The following is a 14,921-nucleotide window of genomic DNA, read 5'->3' as shown; positions in this document are numbered from 1 at the left end:
ATGGTCTACATTTACTGCAGATATTTACTCCCAGCCATGACAGAGGCACAGTAGGGTGGAGCTAGACATGTGGTAGATTGTTGTGCCCCATCCTGTTATATGACTGTAAAATCACTCATAAGATATGAATAAACAAAGTTATTCCTTCTCTTTGGAAGTCTCCCACAGTTGCTTGCCAAGAAAAAAAGACAGATGTATAAAGTATTCCAATAATAAAAAGGAGTATTCAAGTACATAGGGGACCCAAGAAGTGATAAGAAAAGCCTTGCAGGCAAATTCCTTGAATATCCAAGGAAATCCCATCTGAATATCTGTGTACATTTAAACAGATCTCTAAAATACATTAATCCTCTGCTGACAACTGCTTAGGAGTCTACGCATAGTCTACATAGGAGCACAGAAGCTCCTCCATGACCTGTTGAATTTTTTTTCCTTAGTCTTTTGTATGTTCCTTGTAAACCCAGTCATACCAATAGTTCTGCCTCAAACCTAAGCAAGTTTGACAATAGCCATTCTGTAATTCAGCTCCTATAAAGGGGACTCATAATCCAGCATGTGATCTCTTTTCTACAATTGATACACTCATATAATTTGGTATTAAAATGTACTTTAATGCTCTTCCTCCACAAGTATTAAGCTCTTTTTAAGTTAAGCCTGCACACGTCTCTTACAGTTCCTAATTCCTATACTTTATTTCTACACACCTCACACTGAGAACCACTTGGTTCAAATAGTTTAATGCAAGTCACAGGTGGTACTGAAGCACAGAATGCTTAAGTATTTAACCATTACATCTGTGTCTGTAAACCCTGCGTAGTTTTGCTACTGAAAGGCTCGTTAACTTAAACTCTTGGAATGCCACCCTGTTGCTTGACAGGCATGATACATATATTTCAAGAGAATTAGTATGCTTCCATCCCCTGTTGAGAAAAACAGACCAGTTGAAGTCCATAGAATGAAGAATAATTGTAGTTGCTGTGCATTCCAGAGAAAGCTCCAGATGCGTTGTTACTACCGTCCTTCAGTCAGGACACAATTCAAAGTTAATGGACAAATCAACCCATTCTTCCTCTCTGGAAGCCTACAATACTTCCTGACAAAGAAAAGGAGTATAGAAGTAGGGAGAGTCACTACTGAAAAAAAGAGGCCAGTGAGTGAAAGGTGGGAGCACCACCACCTGAGTTGTGGGGCTTTTGGTTTGAAAAACAAACTGCATATGAGCAACATTGTTCTCCATAAGCAGAAGTCTAGCAGTTCACCAATTAGCAGTATCATTGAATTTTTTACTATATTAACTTTAAGCTGTAACATCCATTTAAGTCCCACTGGAGATGGTGTAGAAATAGCACACTTCTTATGAACCCCAGCTGAAAGGGAAGTAGAACCAAAAGTTTTCTCAAATTTTCAGGACTTCAACTCCTGGTTTTCCTCTACAATTAACTCAGTCACTATGGGAGAAGGGAGTAAATGACAGGGAAACGGAAAAAGAGACGAGATCAACGAGATTGCCTATCCCACTTTCACAAACTGAAGTTCTGTTTACTTTTGCTAAGCTATTCATGCAATCTTGTTCTAGAATTCCTGGTTGGTAAAGGTTTCATGTGCAATTCTGAACAAGGCAGTAGAACAACTGGCTGAAATAGAGCTCGACAGAAAGGGACAGGGTGTAGATTTCACTTTGCATCACTAGAGGGTGCTGCCATCGGGCTGGCCAGACTATGAAAAACTGGAAGTCTACTTCTGGAGCCGAGAAGGACGCCCAGGCACTTGGCTGGTAGAATTAGCACATACACACTGGAGGCAGCAGCATCCCTGGCGTGCACCCATCATACCCTTACGCAAACTTCCAACTTCGTATGTGTGGAAGCATACAGTGGCATCGGTCTCTCCTGTCAGTTGCTTCTATTTTGTTCTCTCAACTCCAACAGCAGTGAGGTAAAAAAACCCCAAACCACAGGACTATGGCTCAAGGGAAATACAACATCCTAAAAAGGGATATGTACAGTAAGTGTACCCTAATATGATGCAAGACACAAAAAAACCTCTGAAGTAAAGACAGTTACTGTCCCTAACATACACTGAAGGGGGTGGAAAGAGAAAGGAGAAGAAATCATCTGTCATGCATAAGTTTTCAAAATTAAAAAGTTGGCACTGTAGGAAGCCAGAAGCCAAAAAAGTGATTTTTCCATTTTAAATAGTAAAAAAAATCAGTTGATTAGATACTTATTTAAGAATTAGCTGCTGTTGACTTTTCCACTAAAGGAACAACTTTGTAGGCCTGGCATTTCTAGACAGCTAAAAGCAGCAGCTGTTACTGTCACCAACTAAGAAAAGGAGGAGATAGGATTTTCAGTTCCACAGCTCATTTTGTTTAACATAAGATGGTAAGAAAGGAATATCCCAAACAGATGCATCCCAGCACATTCCAAACAGATCAGAAGTCAGTGCTTCCAAACAGGGAATACTAAGAAGCACTATCAGGAAGGGTGAGGGTTAGATATGATCTGGTGAGTGATGTTGCACATTCAGAGGAACAGGTGATATAAGAAGGTAAAAGCTGAACATAGTAAATCCCTCCCCTTCCTCCTTCTGATAAGTATTTTACGTAAATGCTGTAAAACTTACCAGCTTTAAAGCTGAGTTCATCTTGCTCTTGGCCCTCGTAGTCATAGAGTGCACGTACTCTCACCTCCATTGCAGGAGAGGTATCTTCATCAAATGGATTGGTGTCTCCATTTGCATCAGTGGAAGAGAAGGGATTGTTGGACTCTTCATCAGACCAGTCTGTAGGGTAGCTTTGGTTTTTTTCATAGCTGCTAACACTGGAAACAATTTTTAAATTACTCTTTTCTGCTCTTAAAATAGAAGACTAGAAATACCACTAAGACATCAGTTCCCCTAATTAAGCTTAACTTCTGCTCTAATACCCAGCTGTGAGCCTTTATTTCTGGTACCTTCTCACCTATCTTTAGCTGACAATGACCAAAAAAAAAAAAAAAAAGAAGAAAAGAAAAGCATTCTTGCAGTACATTTACAAAGTTAGAAAATGGCAAAAGAAAAAAGTTAAAGACAACCTCTCCACAAACTGCAAAACCTTCTCTATCAAGAAATCTATGTAATCTGTGGGATTGTTTACTCTAGAAAAGGTGAAGGTATGCAGGCAGAAGATGAGAGGAATTGTCTTGTTTAGGACTAAGACATTTTAACTGCTTTGCAGAGCTCTCCTCCCAAATCTCAGCGCACCTCTACAGTAGCTTTCAACACTTTTTGTAAGTTGCAATCCACCAATAAAAGAAACTTTTTTTATATTGCAACAACTTCATCATTTAAAGAGAAGTTCACTGGTCAGCATGCACATGCCATTTAAGAGTGGTATGACACCCCTAGTGTGTATACTGAAGTAACAGGCTGCTGTTTGAGAAGGTCCTAAATAAAATGAAAGCAATCTTAAAAGCAGGTTTATTCAATGAGAACACAAAGAGCAGTAAAGCTCCAGAAGCAGTTTCACTAGAGAAACCTGTCAGTTATAACATTTGATAGGACTGCTAAAGGAAGGAAAAAAGCAACAGCAGTTCTGATAGGAACTGCCAATAACCCCAGGAGTTTCAGCCAAAGATCAAAGCAACAGATATGGCATCTGTTTAGGAAAGATGAGTTAGGTTAGCGCTGCTTACATAACCACTTAAAAGGACTTCATGCACTGACCAGCACAGTGTTATAGAAACCAAAACCAGAAAACCCTGGATAGAGAAAGTGCAAGGGTGAAAACAATTAGAAAACAACATTTCACCAACTTTTTGATCTTATTGTCCTCCTTTTCACTGACAGTACTCCCAGTTTCTTCTTCATCTTCAAAGGGATTGTAACTTGATTGTACTGACTGCACTGTGTTACTCTGGACACTAAGACTGCTAATTTGGAAAAGAAAGAGCATTATGGCGACCCTATCTGTTTAGAGTAGAACACTGTCATTGGTGTCTCACTATGCAGTTTCTTAGCAGACCCCTTCTCTGGCCAAAAAAAACCCAGCAATCACCAAACAAAAACCCAGACATCTGTAATGTGTAGTGAAAGACCCAAGAAAGTTCAGGATGTCTCACATAAGAGAAATTCCTCCAGAAGTAAAATATCCTTCATGAACCATAATTTCTCTCTCTTACTGCCTGCAATAAAAGGCAGTGCAATTTTTCTAGCCAGTTTAATTCTTTTCTAAAGCAGCTGATGTTTTGTATTAATCGCATTCAGAAGTGATTAAATATTTTGCAACCTAAGATTTCCAAGTATAATTGTAATTTCTGGATATGGGAAGATAGCAACAGACTACCAGATTAGCTGCAGAAAATTCAGTTTCTCATGTAGTTTGGTTTAATTCCCAATGTAAAGAGAATTGTGAAATAGAGAATAATTCCCAAAATATTTCGTGAGCTGCAGCAAAACATCACTAAAAATGCTCACAGTTAATTAACATTTGGTTGGACAGTGACTTTTTGATCCCATAGAGCTTAGTGTATTTGAGCATAACAATCCTTTCCAATAGTCTTTTTAGGCACGAGAAAAAAATACCTGCTATGTTTGTTAGGCTGCGAAACTTGATCTCCTGTCTGATTAATACCAGTTAGAGTCACTCCATCAGAGGCCTTCTTCTTTTCTCTTCTACTGAGAGTGCGATTCAGATCTGCAGACCACTCCTACCAATGAACACAAAACATGATTGAGAAATTAAATTGAACAATTACCACATGTAATTTTCAGACTGAGTTATAGAATGTACATCTATATATAGCAGTACAAAGAATTATTAAAAAGATAAGTTACTCTAAATGTTTGTGTTATAGTTCTCATCTAGTTCCTACCCTAGCACAGATATCTGTTTGCATTGGTACTTGCAAAATCCCAAGGTTACCTGTACTTCTGCCCTGCTTAGTGTACTGAATCCTTGAAAGGACTTAAAATACCAGAAGTCTGGCAGACAACTGCAGAAATCAAAGGAGCTGGCCAGTAGAGCTCTTTAAAAGTTGTTCCAAGAGAGCTCGGTATTTCAAATAACTTGCATTTAATTAAAAAAATGTATTATAATCTCATTTAAGACAGGGCTTACTTCTCAAGAAGTGCTCCAAGAATGACCTCAGAAGCAGCTATTTTTTTAAACTCATTGTATATCACTTCTTTTGTCCCTAATATTTGAGCCCTTATTATATTGTCCGTAATGCTTCATAAAAGCATATTGTCCTTAGTGGTCCACAAAAGTTAAGGCTCAAATCAACACAACTGTTGACAAAACTCATGACATCATTTGTAAATTATCCCCTCCTTGATGTTTTGAACCATTCAGATGTTTCAGAAGGCAGACGGACAGGCATGATGAGACCTAAATGCAACTTCTACCTATTGAAGGTAAATTAAACTGCATCCTAATATAAAGCAGGAACGAACGGAGAAAAAACTGGATGCAAGCATATATCTCATGCTGTGACATGCTTAATTTTGGAAGCCTTAAAGGTAAAAAAAGGCAGGAGATAGTTTGCTATACAAAAAATAAAAAGACTTTTCTGAAATGCTTAACAGGAAACAAAGATTTTGCAAGTTGCTATTTCTGCTGGTTTATACATCTAACAGTCAGGCAAGTGATTTCTGGCCAACTTTTCAGAGATACCTCATTATTTTAAGTTGCTACAAATACATATTGGATTTCTCAGTTACCATAGTTTAAAGACCACTGACTTAAGCATATCTGCAGATTATAATGTAATTTCATATTCATTTGATCACAACTTTTTTTTTTTACTTACGTCATCCTTGTAGCATGTAAATGAGAAAAAACTTAATTAGAAAAATAGTAACAACAATATTGCATCTGTTAATTACAATGTTTATTAAGAAGGATGGTAATTTGCACACACAAGTTCAGCATTTCAGGCAAAGAAATTCTGCACTACTATTAAGAGTTTTCTTCTTCAAACCTAATCTAAAGTTACTCAATATTTTAAAATCAGGTGATATTTTCCATTACAGTTAATCAACGGAAAAGTGAACATGCCAGAGTTAACATTTCCACTCCATCAATTTAATGCCTAGAAATTATTTCAACTAAACCCATGATTCTGATGAGAAAAAAACATCCAAATTCCAGGTGTTTGATACTCTAGTAGCATGATCTGCACTGATAAACATTTTGGTACGTGTTTCTTACAGGCCACATTAGCAGAACACTACTTCAAAAAATACCATTCTTTTGAAGAAGGCATTTAGCAATGAAAAAATTACCAACTGGTTAAAAGTGGAAGTTTTAAAATGTAACAGTGTTGAAAGATACTTAAGACTTATAAATACCAATTTTCAGGTGTTTTCAAAGTCTTTGCTGCCTACACCATAATTACTTACTATCAGTAAGGAGATTCAAATTGAAGTCTGACATCAAAGGGAAGAAGTAAAACATATACAGGTGTCAGGGATGTATCAGCTAAACCATGGCTTACTCGTGACTTCAGTAATGACTTTCGCTTAAGGAAAAAAAAAACCCAAACCACTGCAGAATTTTCTCCTTTTCTCTTTAAATAGATGCACAATATAATCACCTCCAAAAGTTGGGGATTGAGGACAGCCCAATGGGAATCAAGAAAGAAAATTACTATGACTTGTAAAAAAAAAAAATTCACAGCTGGAATCCTGAATTTAAGAGGTACACCTGAAAGGAATAAGACAGAAGGCAAAAAGGAAAAAATAGATGAAACATCTGAGTTTTAAAGTAGTCTGATCTTACCTCAAACTGAGGCCAATTCATTGACATCCCTGGACCTTGATTAGCTCTGAACCACCGCAAGTCTTCAACAGCATCTGCTGTTTTTATATTCTGCTCCAGTTCACGGTAGATATTTTTGTAACTGCAAAACAAATTTGTCTTCATATTTAGTCTAACATTTAGAAAGAAGCATGGCAAATCCTCTAGTCAGTTGTTTTTTAAAAACTGAATATTTTGAAGTTCACAATAGTATTGAAAAAACTTCAAGCAAGACAGACTTTAAGACTCCATGACAGACCTATTAACTACCTGTAAAAAAGGAATAGTCCAACAAGTAAGCCTTGCTGAAAGGTCACAAAACGACAAAATATCTATATGCCAGATTTTAGATTTATGACTTCTGTAAAACTTAATGGCTGTCATTAAAGGTAGAATTTAGACAGGGGTGTATTTAATTTACTGAATGCCAATCTTGAAGTTTCTTGAATTGAAAAGCTTGAATGGCATTCTGTGAGAAGTCCAATGAGAATTATAAGGCATTATAAAAATTAAAATCTCAAACCTGAAATGGAGTTAAATGGTTTAAGCATTTTCCTATACAAGTATAATATCTGCTAAGTGCGTTTACTGTTTTAGGTACTCTCTGATTTTACTAACTGCACTATTTATACAAAATCTCAAATGCAATAACAAGAACCTTACTAATTTGACTTCTCTTACTCTGTTTTTCATTAAATTTGAGTTCTTGTAAGTATAAAGTATTTTACAGAATAGAAGTCGTGCTGCAGATAAAATTTTGACCCTCTGATCCGAGACCATGCACATGATGTATTCACTCTACAAACTGTGATGACAAATACAATTGTTTCATACCAAAAAACCAATAAGGTGCAATATGGAACTCTGAGTATAAAAAGATCTTAACACAACAGACACAAAGCTTAAAATAAGAGACAAAGAAATGCTAGTCTGTACTCAAGTTATAAAGAATTTGGGGAAATCCTTCCAGACCAAGTCACACAAAATTTAGAATTACAGTTCATTAGTGCTACATGGTCAATCAGTCAAATTTTCTCAAAGATACTTCAAAGTTCTCAGTTTCCATATATTACTTGACTGCTTTAACATGCATGCAGTATGGGGTTTCTGCTTATCTTAAAAGTGGTTCTTTTAATGTATTAAAGCAACAGAAAGGTGTGTGTTTTGAGAAAGGAAATAAATAATTTTGACTGACTCAGCAGCCATCAATTAACTCAATAAACTGGAGGCCTACATCTGTAGAAAACAGCAGTTATTTTCTGGACTGCTCTCTTCAGCATTAAGAGAACAGTCTTAAGAACGTTAAAAATCAGACTTCCTTAGAGCTTATTCTACATTTATCATCTCTATGTATTCAAAGAGGCAGACATAAGGAAATAAATAAACAGTTACAGTTGCTTTATCCCTGGTTTTATCTTAACAGTTCTTTTCTTTGTTTGTACTTTATTAACAAACAATAAGACATGACTCTTGGACCCCCTAAGTATCTTAGAAGCAAATCATTGTCATTCCATTTGGTCATCTTCTGTAGTGTTCCTCCAACCTTGCCCTTTAAGTCAACAATTTATCATTTATGTCTGTTCTGTAGTTTCTTTCTACCTGATTAAACTGAATTCAAATGAGCAGCAATCCTAATTATCTATCTACTCAAAGTGAAAAGAACTCTGAAGCAACCCAAAGTGATAATGATGCTTTCATGATAAGATGATCACATGAAAGTGATTTGTTCTTGCCCCTACGTCACCCTCTTCGCTTAATGCCAGCACTAACATTTGTACGACTGCATAGCAAGTCCATTTGGAACACTGATCAGGGTTAAAACCAAACTACTTCTTTGATCAGCTACTTAATTCTACTGGTTGGACAACCATAAGAGTTTTGTCACTGGCAGAAGAGGGAACAAATGAGTGGCCAGCCAGGAGCACACTTCTCTCCTTTTAACTGAAGTGCCAACCAGTGTGCATATGAAACTCTGCTGAACCACTACAACTGGGATGTAGAATCCTACTTAGTGTTACAGCATCTGCAGCAAATATTTCAGTGTCTGTCTTTTCAAATGCAAACAAAAGAAAACAAATTCATTATAACCATTGCCTTGCTGACATATCAAAGTAGCTTAGTGTTAAAGAGGCCTGTAGTGGTTGATGACATGCTACACCATCTAACAAAATAAGCTGTATGAACTCTGGTTGCTGTTCCCTAGCAGAAGTTCTTGGAACGTAGTGAGGAGAGTCCAGGCAGCAAAAATAATATACAAGACGTGCTTTATACCTGTACGCATACATCTATAGTATAGAACGCAGACTTTAAAATTAAGATGGACACAGTCACAGTTCAGCCACAGTCACCCAAAGGGGTCTTTAACATTTATGCCCTGGTTAAGGTAATTCCTTTAGACTGAGCTCTCATATTTTAACAATATATGTGTTTATGTTATGAAGTTCATGCTGTCTTTCACTAATAAATTCAAGCTCGTTCTCCAATAAACATGCAAGACACAATACACCAAACCCCTCCTTTCCCAATCTTTGATCGAGCGTTCTTTAACTGTAAGCTCTGAATCCTTTCTAATTGACACACATTTGACTGTAAAAATACAACAAGAATGAGGATTTCGTGGTTCATTTAACACTGTGTTAAACAGAACTATCAAATGCTTGGGATAATGCTAAGTTGATCTTAGACAAAATAAAGAATTAGGCTCTTCCACTTATACTTCAAACAAACTGAAGTAACACATCAGAAACAAATCAGATTCCAAACTTCGATCTACTCAACCTATGGCTTACTTTTCACCAAAAAGCATTCATTTACTTCTTACAGTTTTACCTTGCAGCATTAGACAAGTCAAGGTGTTTCTGAACTTCTAGTAACACTTCTCGAAAGAAACGTAAGCGTTTTTCCTCAAATTGCTGACACTGTTCAAATACTTGTTCCATGTTTTCCATATACTGAGGAGTGGCATTATCTAATTCTTTCAGTGATTTTTCATACTTTTCTTTCGTCTGGGGGTGGAAAAACAAGCCATTAGCAATATATTTTATTATACTCTACATAATAGACTTATCAATGTAGTAATGGCCAAGATTTAGACTAGAAGTTCCCAAACTTCATTTAGACTGAAGTTCTCTTCTCACAATCGCTGTACTTATGTTAGGTCACAATAAGAGTCATCTAACAAAACTGCAGAACAGTTACGATAACTCTGGCTTTTTGACGGAATCTATGACAAATGTTAACGTAATACTAAAGATAAAAATCAAAGGAGCCACAGTGTAAATCAAAGCAGGCACTCTTTCACTTTACAGGTCTTTTACTTAAAGATGTCCAAATAATTTCTAAGTGTTGTCTTTTCCCCTTCAGTAATTTACACAGTTCAATGAGTTACGACCAAAACCCCAGGCATCGTATACATCCCTGTGAAGATAAACTGCATACACTCTGATTTCAGTTAACAGATGGAACCTCATTCCACACTAATTTGCAGAAGCAGTCCATGACAGGAATTAAAGGATCCCACTCAATTTAACATCAGCCTTCTAAATCAAGAAACAGCATTCTCAAAGGGAAAAGATGCCTTTGAAAAAAGTCACAGAAGAAAAGCCTCTTGGTAGCAGCCCAGTAAAGAGATAAAACAAACTGGGCAATAGAACAGCATTTCCATGTCTATTTACTTTTACTTAAACAGATTATAACAGCTTACTTTAAAATCTGCATTCTGCAGTCACAAACTACTACAAGTTTAGATGTTGCCAGCAAGTTTTAAGCACCTATCCTACAGCCTCTCAAGCAAAATAATTCAACCCTCACAGAACTGTGTCCTAGAAGTTCACAGTCTTATTCTGCTTCATTCTCTGCAGAGAGTACTTATGTGAAATAGAGGCAATACATTATCCATTCTTCACAGAAGAACTTGGCAATAACATACAAGCATGCTTTGCAGAAAACTCTAGATTTGGTATAGGACCCTAACTGAAAGCGAGCTGCACTGCAGTCCGCAGAACATTCAGGAAGAGAAAAAATAGTCAGTGCACATTTAAGCTATGTTAAAAAGACTGCATATGAGCACTATGTTAACATAGAGTATACCTTTAGTACATCTTGTTTGCTTCTCTCCACTTTGTCTTGTAATTTCTTAAGCTGTTCAGGATTCAGTGCTGGATCAGCTTTGCTGTTTGTTTCTCTAGATATAGCCAATTTCTCCTCTTTGCAGGCTGCATGGTATGCTTTCTTTGCAGCTTCCACCTACAAAGTAGATTTGAATATTTGCATCCGGGACAGTTTACGAAACAACCACCAACTGAATTTTTCAGCCTTACAATCATGTCACAACGAAGAAAGTGTCAGGTTTTGTTTCAGGATGTTCCTTCTTTTTCTTGGAATTTTTTTATGACAAGGAATGAACAATACACTAAAATCAACATACGGAAATGACTGTAGAACTTATGAATCAGCATTCTTTCACTGCACAAGAAATGTCACTCATACAGCTTAGAGAAGTGTGGAATAGACTCAAGAAAAGGTTTACAGAGAGTCCCCAGTACAACGTTTTTTCCTCATGCCCATGTTCTCCTGCTTCCTTTCTTCTATAAACTTGTTATCGTAGAATAACGTTGCATGGCAGGGAAAAAAACACAAACGCTTTTCCCCTGCTTTTCTCTTTGAGAAATTCATAACTTTCAAATGCATGAAATCAGATACTGTTACAACGAAAGCTTAAATTCCACTTTTTCCAGATTCTCACCGAAGTCACCAAGATTAGGAGAGACCAAGACAAAAGTACTTAATTCAGAAGAGGACAGAAAGCAAGAGATCTTTTCAAGAAAGGAGGGTCCAGCAGAGAGAATAGGGAGTTTACTCCCTTACAGAGATTTGAGACAGTATTATATTGTAACACAGGATATCTAATACATAATCTACTGCTGTACCTCTTTCAGCTTTTTTGCCCAGGGTTTCTGAGCTTTCCTAAATCCATCTTCTGCTTCTTTGGTTTCCTTAAATCCTCCCATCATTTGCTTATGAAAGGCTTCCTTCTGCCAGTTCTTGATTTTTTCAAAGTCTTCATTCATCAGTGAACTTTTTACTTCTAGATGTAGTTCACTCACTTTTTCAGCTTCTGACATAAAAGCACACCAAGCCCTTTCTACTGTTCCATACTGTGGGCCTAAACACAACAGAAAGTGTCATTCTCAGCAGCCATCACCCACATGGAACTTATATTCCCAAGTAACTACCTGAAGCTATTGACTTATATTCAATTCACTTCTAAACAGAAATATTGATGCAGGTCTAGAAAAGGGAACAGTTTTTTTCAGATAAATTTATAATATCAAAAATTTTTACACCAGAAGAAATAATGTTCATTTACTCTGGCCTCTTTCTCCTTGTACCACGATTCTCAGTATTTCTCTTTTACCTTCACTTTGAACTGCCTTCCATTTCTCAACATATTTTTTTAAGCATAAATACAACCAAGGACAAACTATTTCAGAATATATTAAAATGGTATCAATTAGCTTTCCATTAAAGCAATATCTAGCCCTCGTTACTAGTTATTCCCCCATAACCGCTGCCCCCCTTATTGTTCAGATAGACTTATCAAACTGTGTTTAATACCATTAGTTACATAGAAACAGTCAGTTCTTGAGAACCAAATCTATTTCAGTACCTCAACACTGGAAGTTCATCTGCTTCAGTAAGAAACAAGCAAATTAGCAAAGAAGCAAGGCTTTGTTTGTTTGTTTTTGATGAAGGAAAGCTTGATCATTTGTGACGCTACTAAGCCTTTTGCAAAGACTCCATTATAGGCTAAGAAGTACACAATTTCTATGTCGTACTTACCAAAACAAAGACATTCTGAAACAATTTTCTTTTTCCATATGAGAAAGTTTTCAGAGTTCAAAAATAGAATGTATTACCTTTTTCCACAAGCTGTTTCCATCTTTTTGCCCATTCTGTAAGCTGCTGAGCATAGACCTTCTCTATTCGTGCCCGTTCATGAATACAGTTCATAAGATCATTGCAAAGTCTGTGACCATCATCAATTCGTTTCACTGTCCGCTTGTAATTTCCAACCTATAAAGGGACAAATACATAACAATTCCTACTTGAAAGCTCTGAAAGCAAGATAAAACACTAACGCAAATACTGTTACACGGGAGCAAGATAAGCCACTAGCAGAAACTAATTAATTACAGCATAAGGTATTTTTCAATTAATCTTAAAGCCTAACTGAAAAACCACCAGAAACGTCACAAGTCCTCCTGTAAAAAAGTTATTAATTTAAAAAATGAAAATTTCACTACATTTTATTAGTCCTGCAATTACAGGCAGTCATCACAATTGTTCTGCAGTACTATTATTGCTTGGCAATGTTTTAGATAATCAAGATATTTTACACAAATACGGTATTTCCATTTTCCATGCTTATTATTAAGTACCTAATGCCTTAATTTTATGCTCTGTTTAATCCGTCAGGATTAAGAGAACTGCAAAGACATTCAAAGGAGTATTGCAACATCTCAATCAAGCATAAAACCAGTTTTTGTTTAAGAATGCAGTATGGAAAAAGCACAACCACTAAACAGCAGAGACTGTATATGCCCTTTGTTAATATCTGTCCTTCACTGCTGACAAACTAGATAGTAACTATTTCAAAATTACGGTGCAGAACTTTATGTGGGAAGACTATGTGGCAGCAGTGACAGGGAATTTCCATACCCAGAATTAGCTTGTGAATTCTAAAGAAAAAACACAGTAGCTCAATGTAAAATCGACAAAAGGATGAGGACATGGAGAAAAATGCACACTATAAAATGAAAATCTGTTATATAACACTACCCTTTTATTTTTGTTTACACACCAACATGGAATCACAAATCTAGATGCTGAAAGGAAAAAAAAAAAAGCCTGGTTCTCTTCCTAGAGTAATAGTTCCACTGATTTCGAGGTCACTCAGATTAGCTTTTGTAAACATTAAACAGGACGTAAGAGCTCAGTTAACAGAATTTGCACAGCCTATTAAACCGTCAGTTTCTTATCTGCCCTAACCACCTGACTGAAAAATAAAGATCAGCAGTAAATCAGTAGATTAAGGATTCAAATATGTAAAGCATTTTTACATTTGAACCATATCTGATTCACATCTTAAATACAGGAAACCACCCAACTTTTACGTTTGCGTTTAGTCAGCATTTTGTTAGCAGCAGATGTACATGCATGAGGAAAAACTCCTCAAAGTATATATGGAAATACTCTTAAAAGGGGAAAAAACCTATGTTAATTGCTGGAAAAATAAGTGATTATGCTGATAAATAGAGACATACATTAGAACTCCTCAAAGCTAGGGGAGGAGGAAAATCAAACCCAATTCCTTTAGTCAGTGTCCTCAAAGCATTTATTTGGCCATGTTTTTTTGTTTTGGACTAGATCCATTTCAAGAAATCAAAGAAATTTAGGAAGCACCTAAGGAAAACATTAGTTAGCAGTCACTGATTTGTTTAACTCATGTAAGATAAAGTACACATGCACACCCCACCTTTAAACATAAGTCATAATATAATTGAAGAAGCTACCAACATCACAAAGAAGTTGACACTAAAAATCAATATAGTCAACATGTCAATGTCAAAACATCGACTGACAACCAAGTATAAAAAATTACCTCTCATTTTAAGGAGAAATGGAAACTGAGAAGTAGGCGGTTTCAAACTAACACTGTACAGTAATAAATATGACATATGAATGTAATCAAAGCATTAAGAAAATTAAGTAGCTCAAAGAATACTTGCTAAAGCCTTCATAATAGAAGGGCAAACCATTCATCTGCTCAAAATTACTCCAGCTGTAGATTCATAGCCAAGCAGACTGTTAAAACAAGTTATGCTAGCTTGGCACCACTACTAAAGTCTTATATTAGCATCAATTTGTGTCTCCAGTCATGTGCCCAGGGATTTATGTCTCTAGCACGAACATTTCCTTTCATAAATCTTTCACTATTAAATTAGCATTTTAAATGGTAATGTTGAATGGGAGGTGGCTGCCTCATGGTATTTTTAATGCTGTGTTTTTGTGTTGTCTGAGCAAATTCTAACTTCCCTGTAAAATCTAGCAGTTGCCAAATCTCAGGCAGGTATTCAGTACT

The 14,921-nt window shown here is 36.4% G+C and overlaps 1 protein-coding gene across 4 annotated transcripts in view; it reads right to left on the bottom strand.

Moving 5' to 3' along the window:
• Positions 1 to 14,921, bottom strand: part of PACSIN2 (protein kinase C and casein kinase substrate in neurons 2) — a 57,896-nt gene that overhangs the window by 3,516 nt on the left and 39,459 nt on the right. For 2 of the 4 annotated variants that reach the window (XM_054082619.1, XM_054082629.1), the window contains 8 exons: positions 12,697 to 12,853; positions 11,707 to 11,942; positions 10,868 to 11,023; positions 9,608 to 9,783; positions 6,761 to 6,881; positions 4,564 to 4,688; positions 3,795 to 3,911; positions 2,626 to 2,822 (listed from right to left, as the gene is read on the bottom strand). In XM_054082619.1, coding sequence (XP_053938594.1) covers positions 2,626 to 2,822; positions 3,795 to 3,911; positions 4,564 to 4,688; positions 6,761 to 6,881; positions 9,608 to 9,783; positions 10,868 to 11,023; positions 11,707 to 11,942; positions 12,697 to 12,853 — 1,285 coding nt within the window. The remainder of the gene's footprint in view (positions 1 to 2,625; positions 2,823 to 3,794; positions 3,912 to 4,563; positions 4,689 to 6,760; positions 6,882 to 9,607; positions 9,784 to 10,867; positions 11,024 to 11,706; positions 11,943 to 12,696; positions 12,854 to 14,921) is intronic. The other 2 variants (XM_054082637.1, XM_054082645.1) reach the window with 2 other exon arrangements.

The sequence above is a fragment of the Cuculus canorus genome, chromosome 1 (genome assembly GCF_017976375.1).
Source record: "Cuculus canorus isolate bCucCan1 chromosome 1, bCucCan1.pri, whole genome shotgun sequence".
Taxonomy (NCBI): Eukaryota; Metazoa; Chordata; class Aves; order Cuculiformes; family Cuculidae; genus Cuculus; species Cuculus canorus.
The sequence above is the reverse complement of the archived record's forward strand: the minus strand, read 5'-3'. Positions and strand labels throughout refer to the sequence as shown.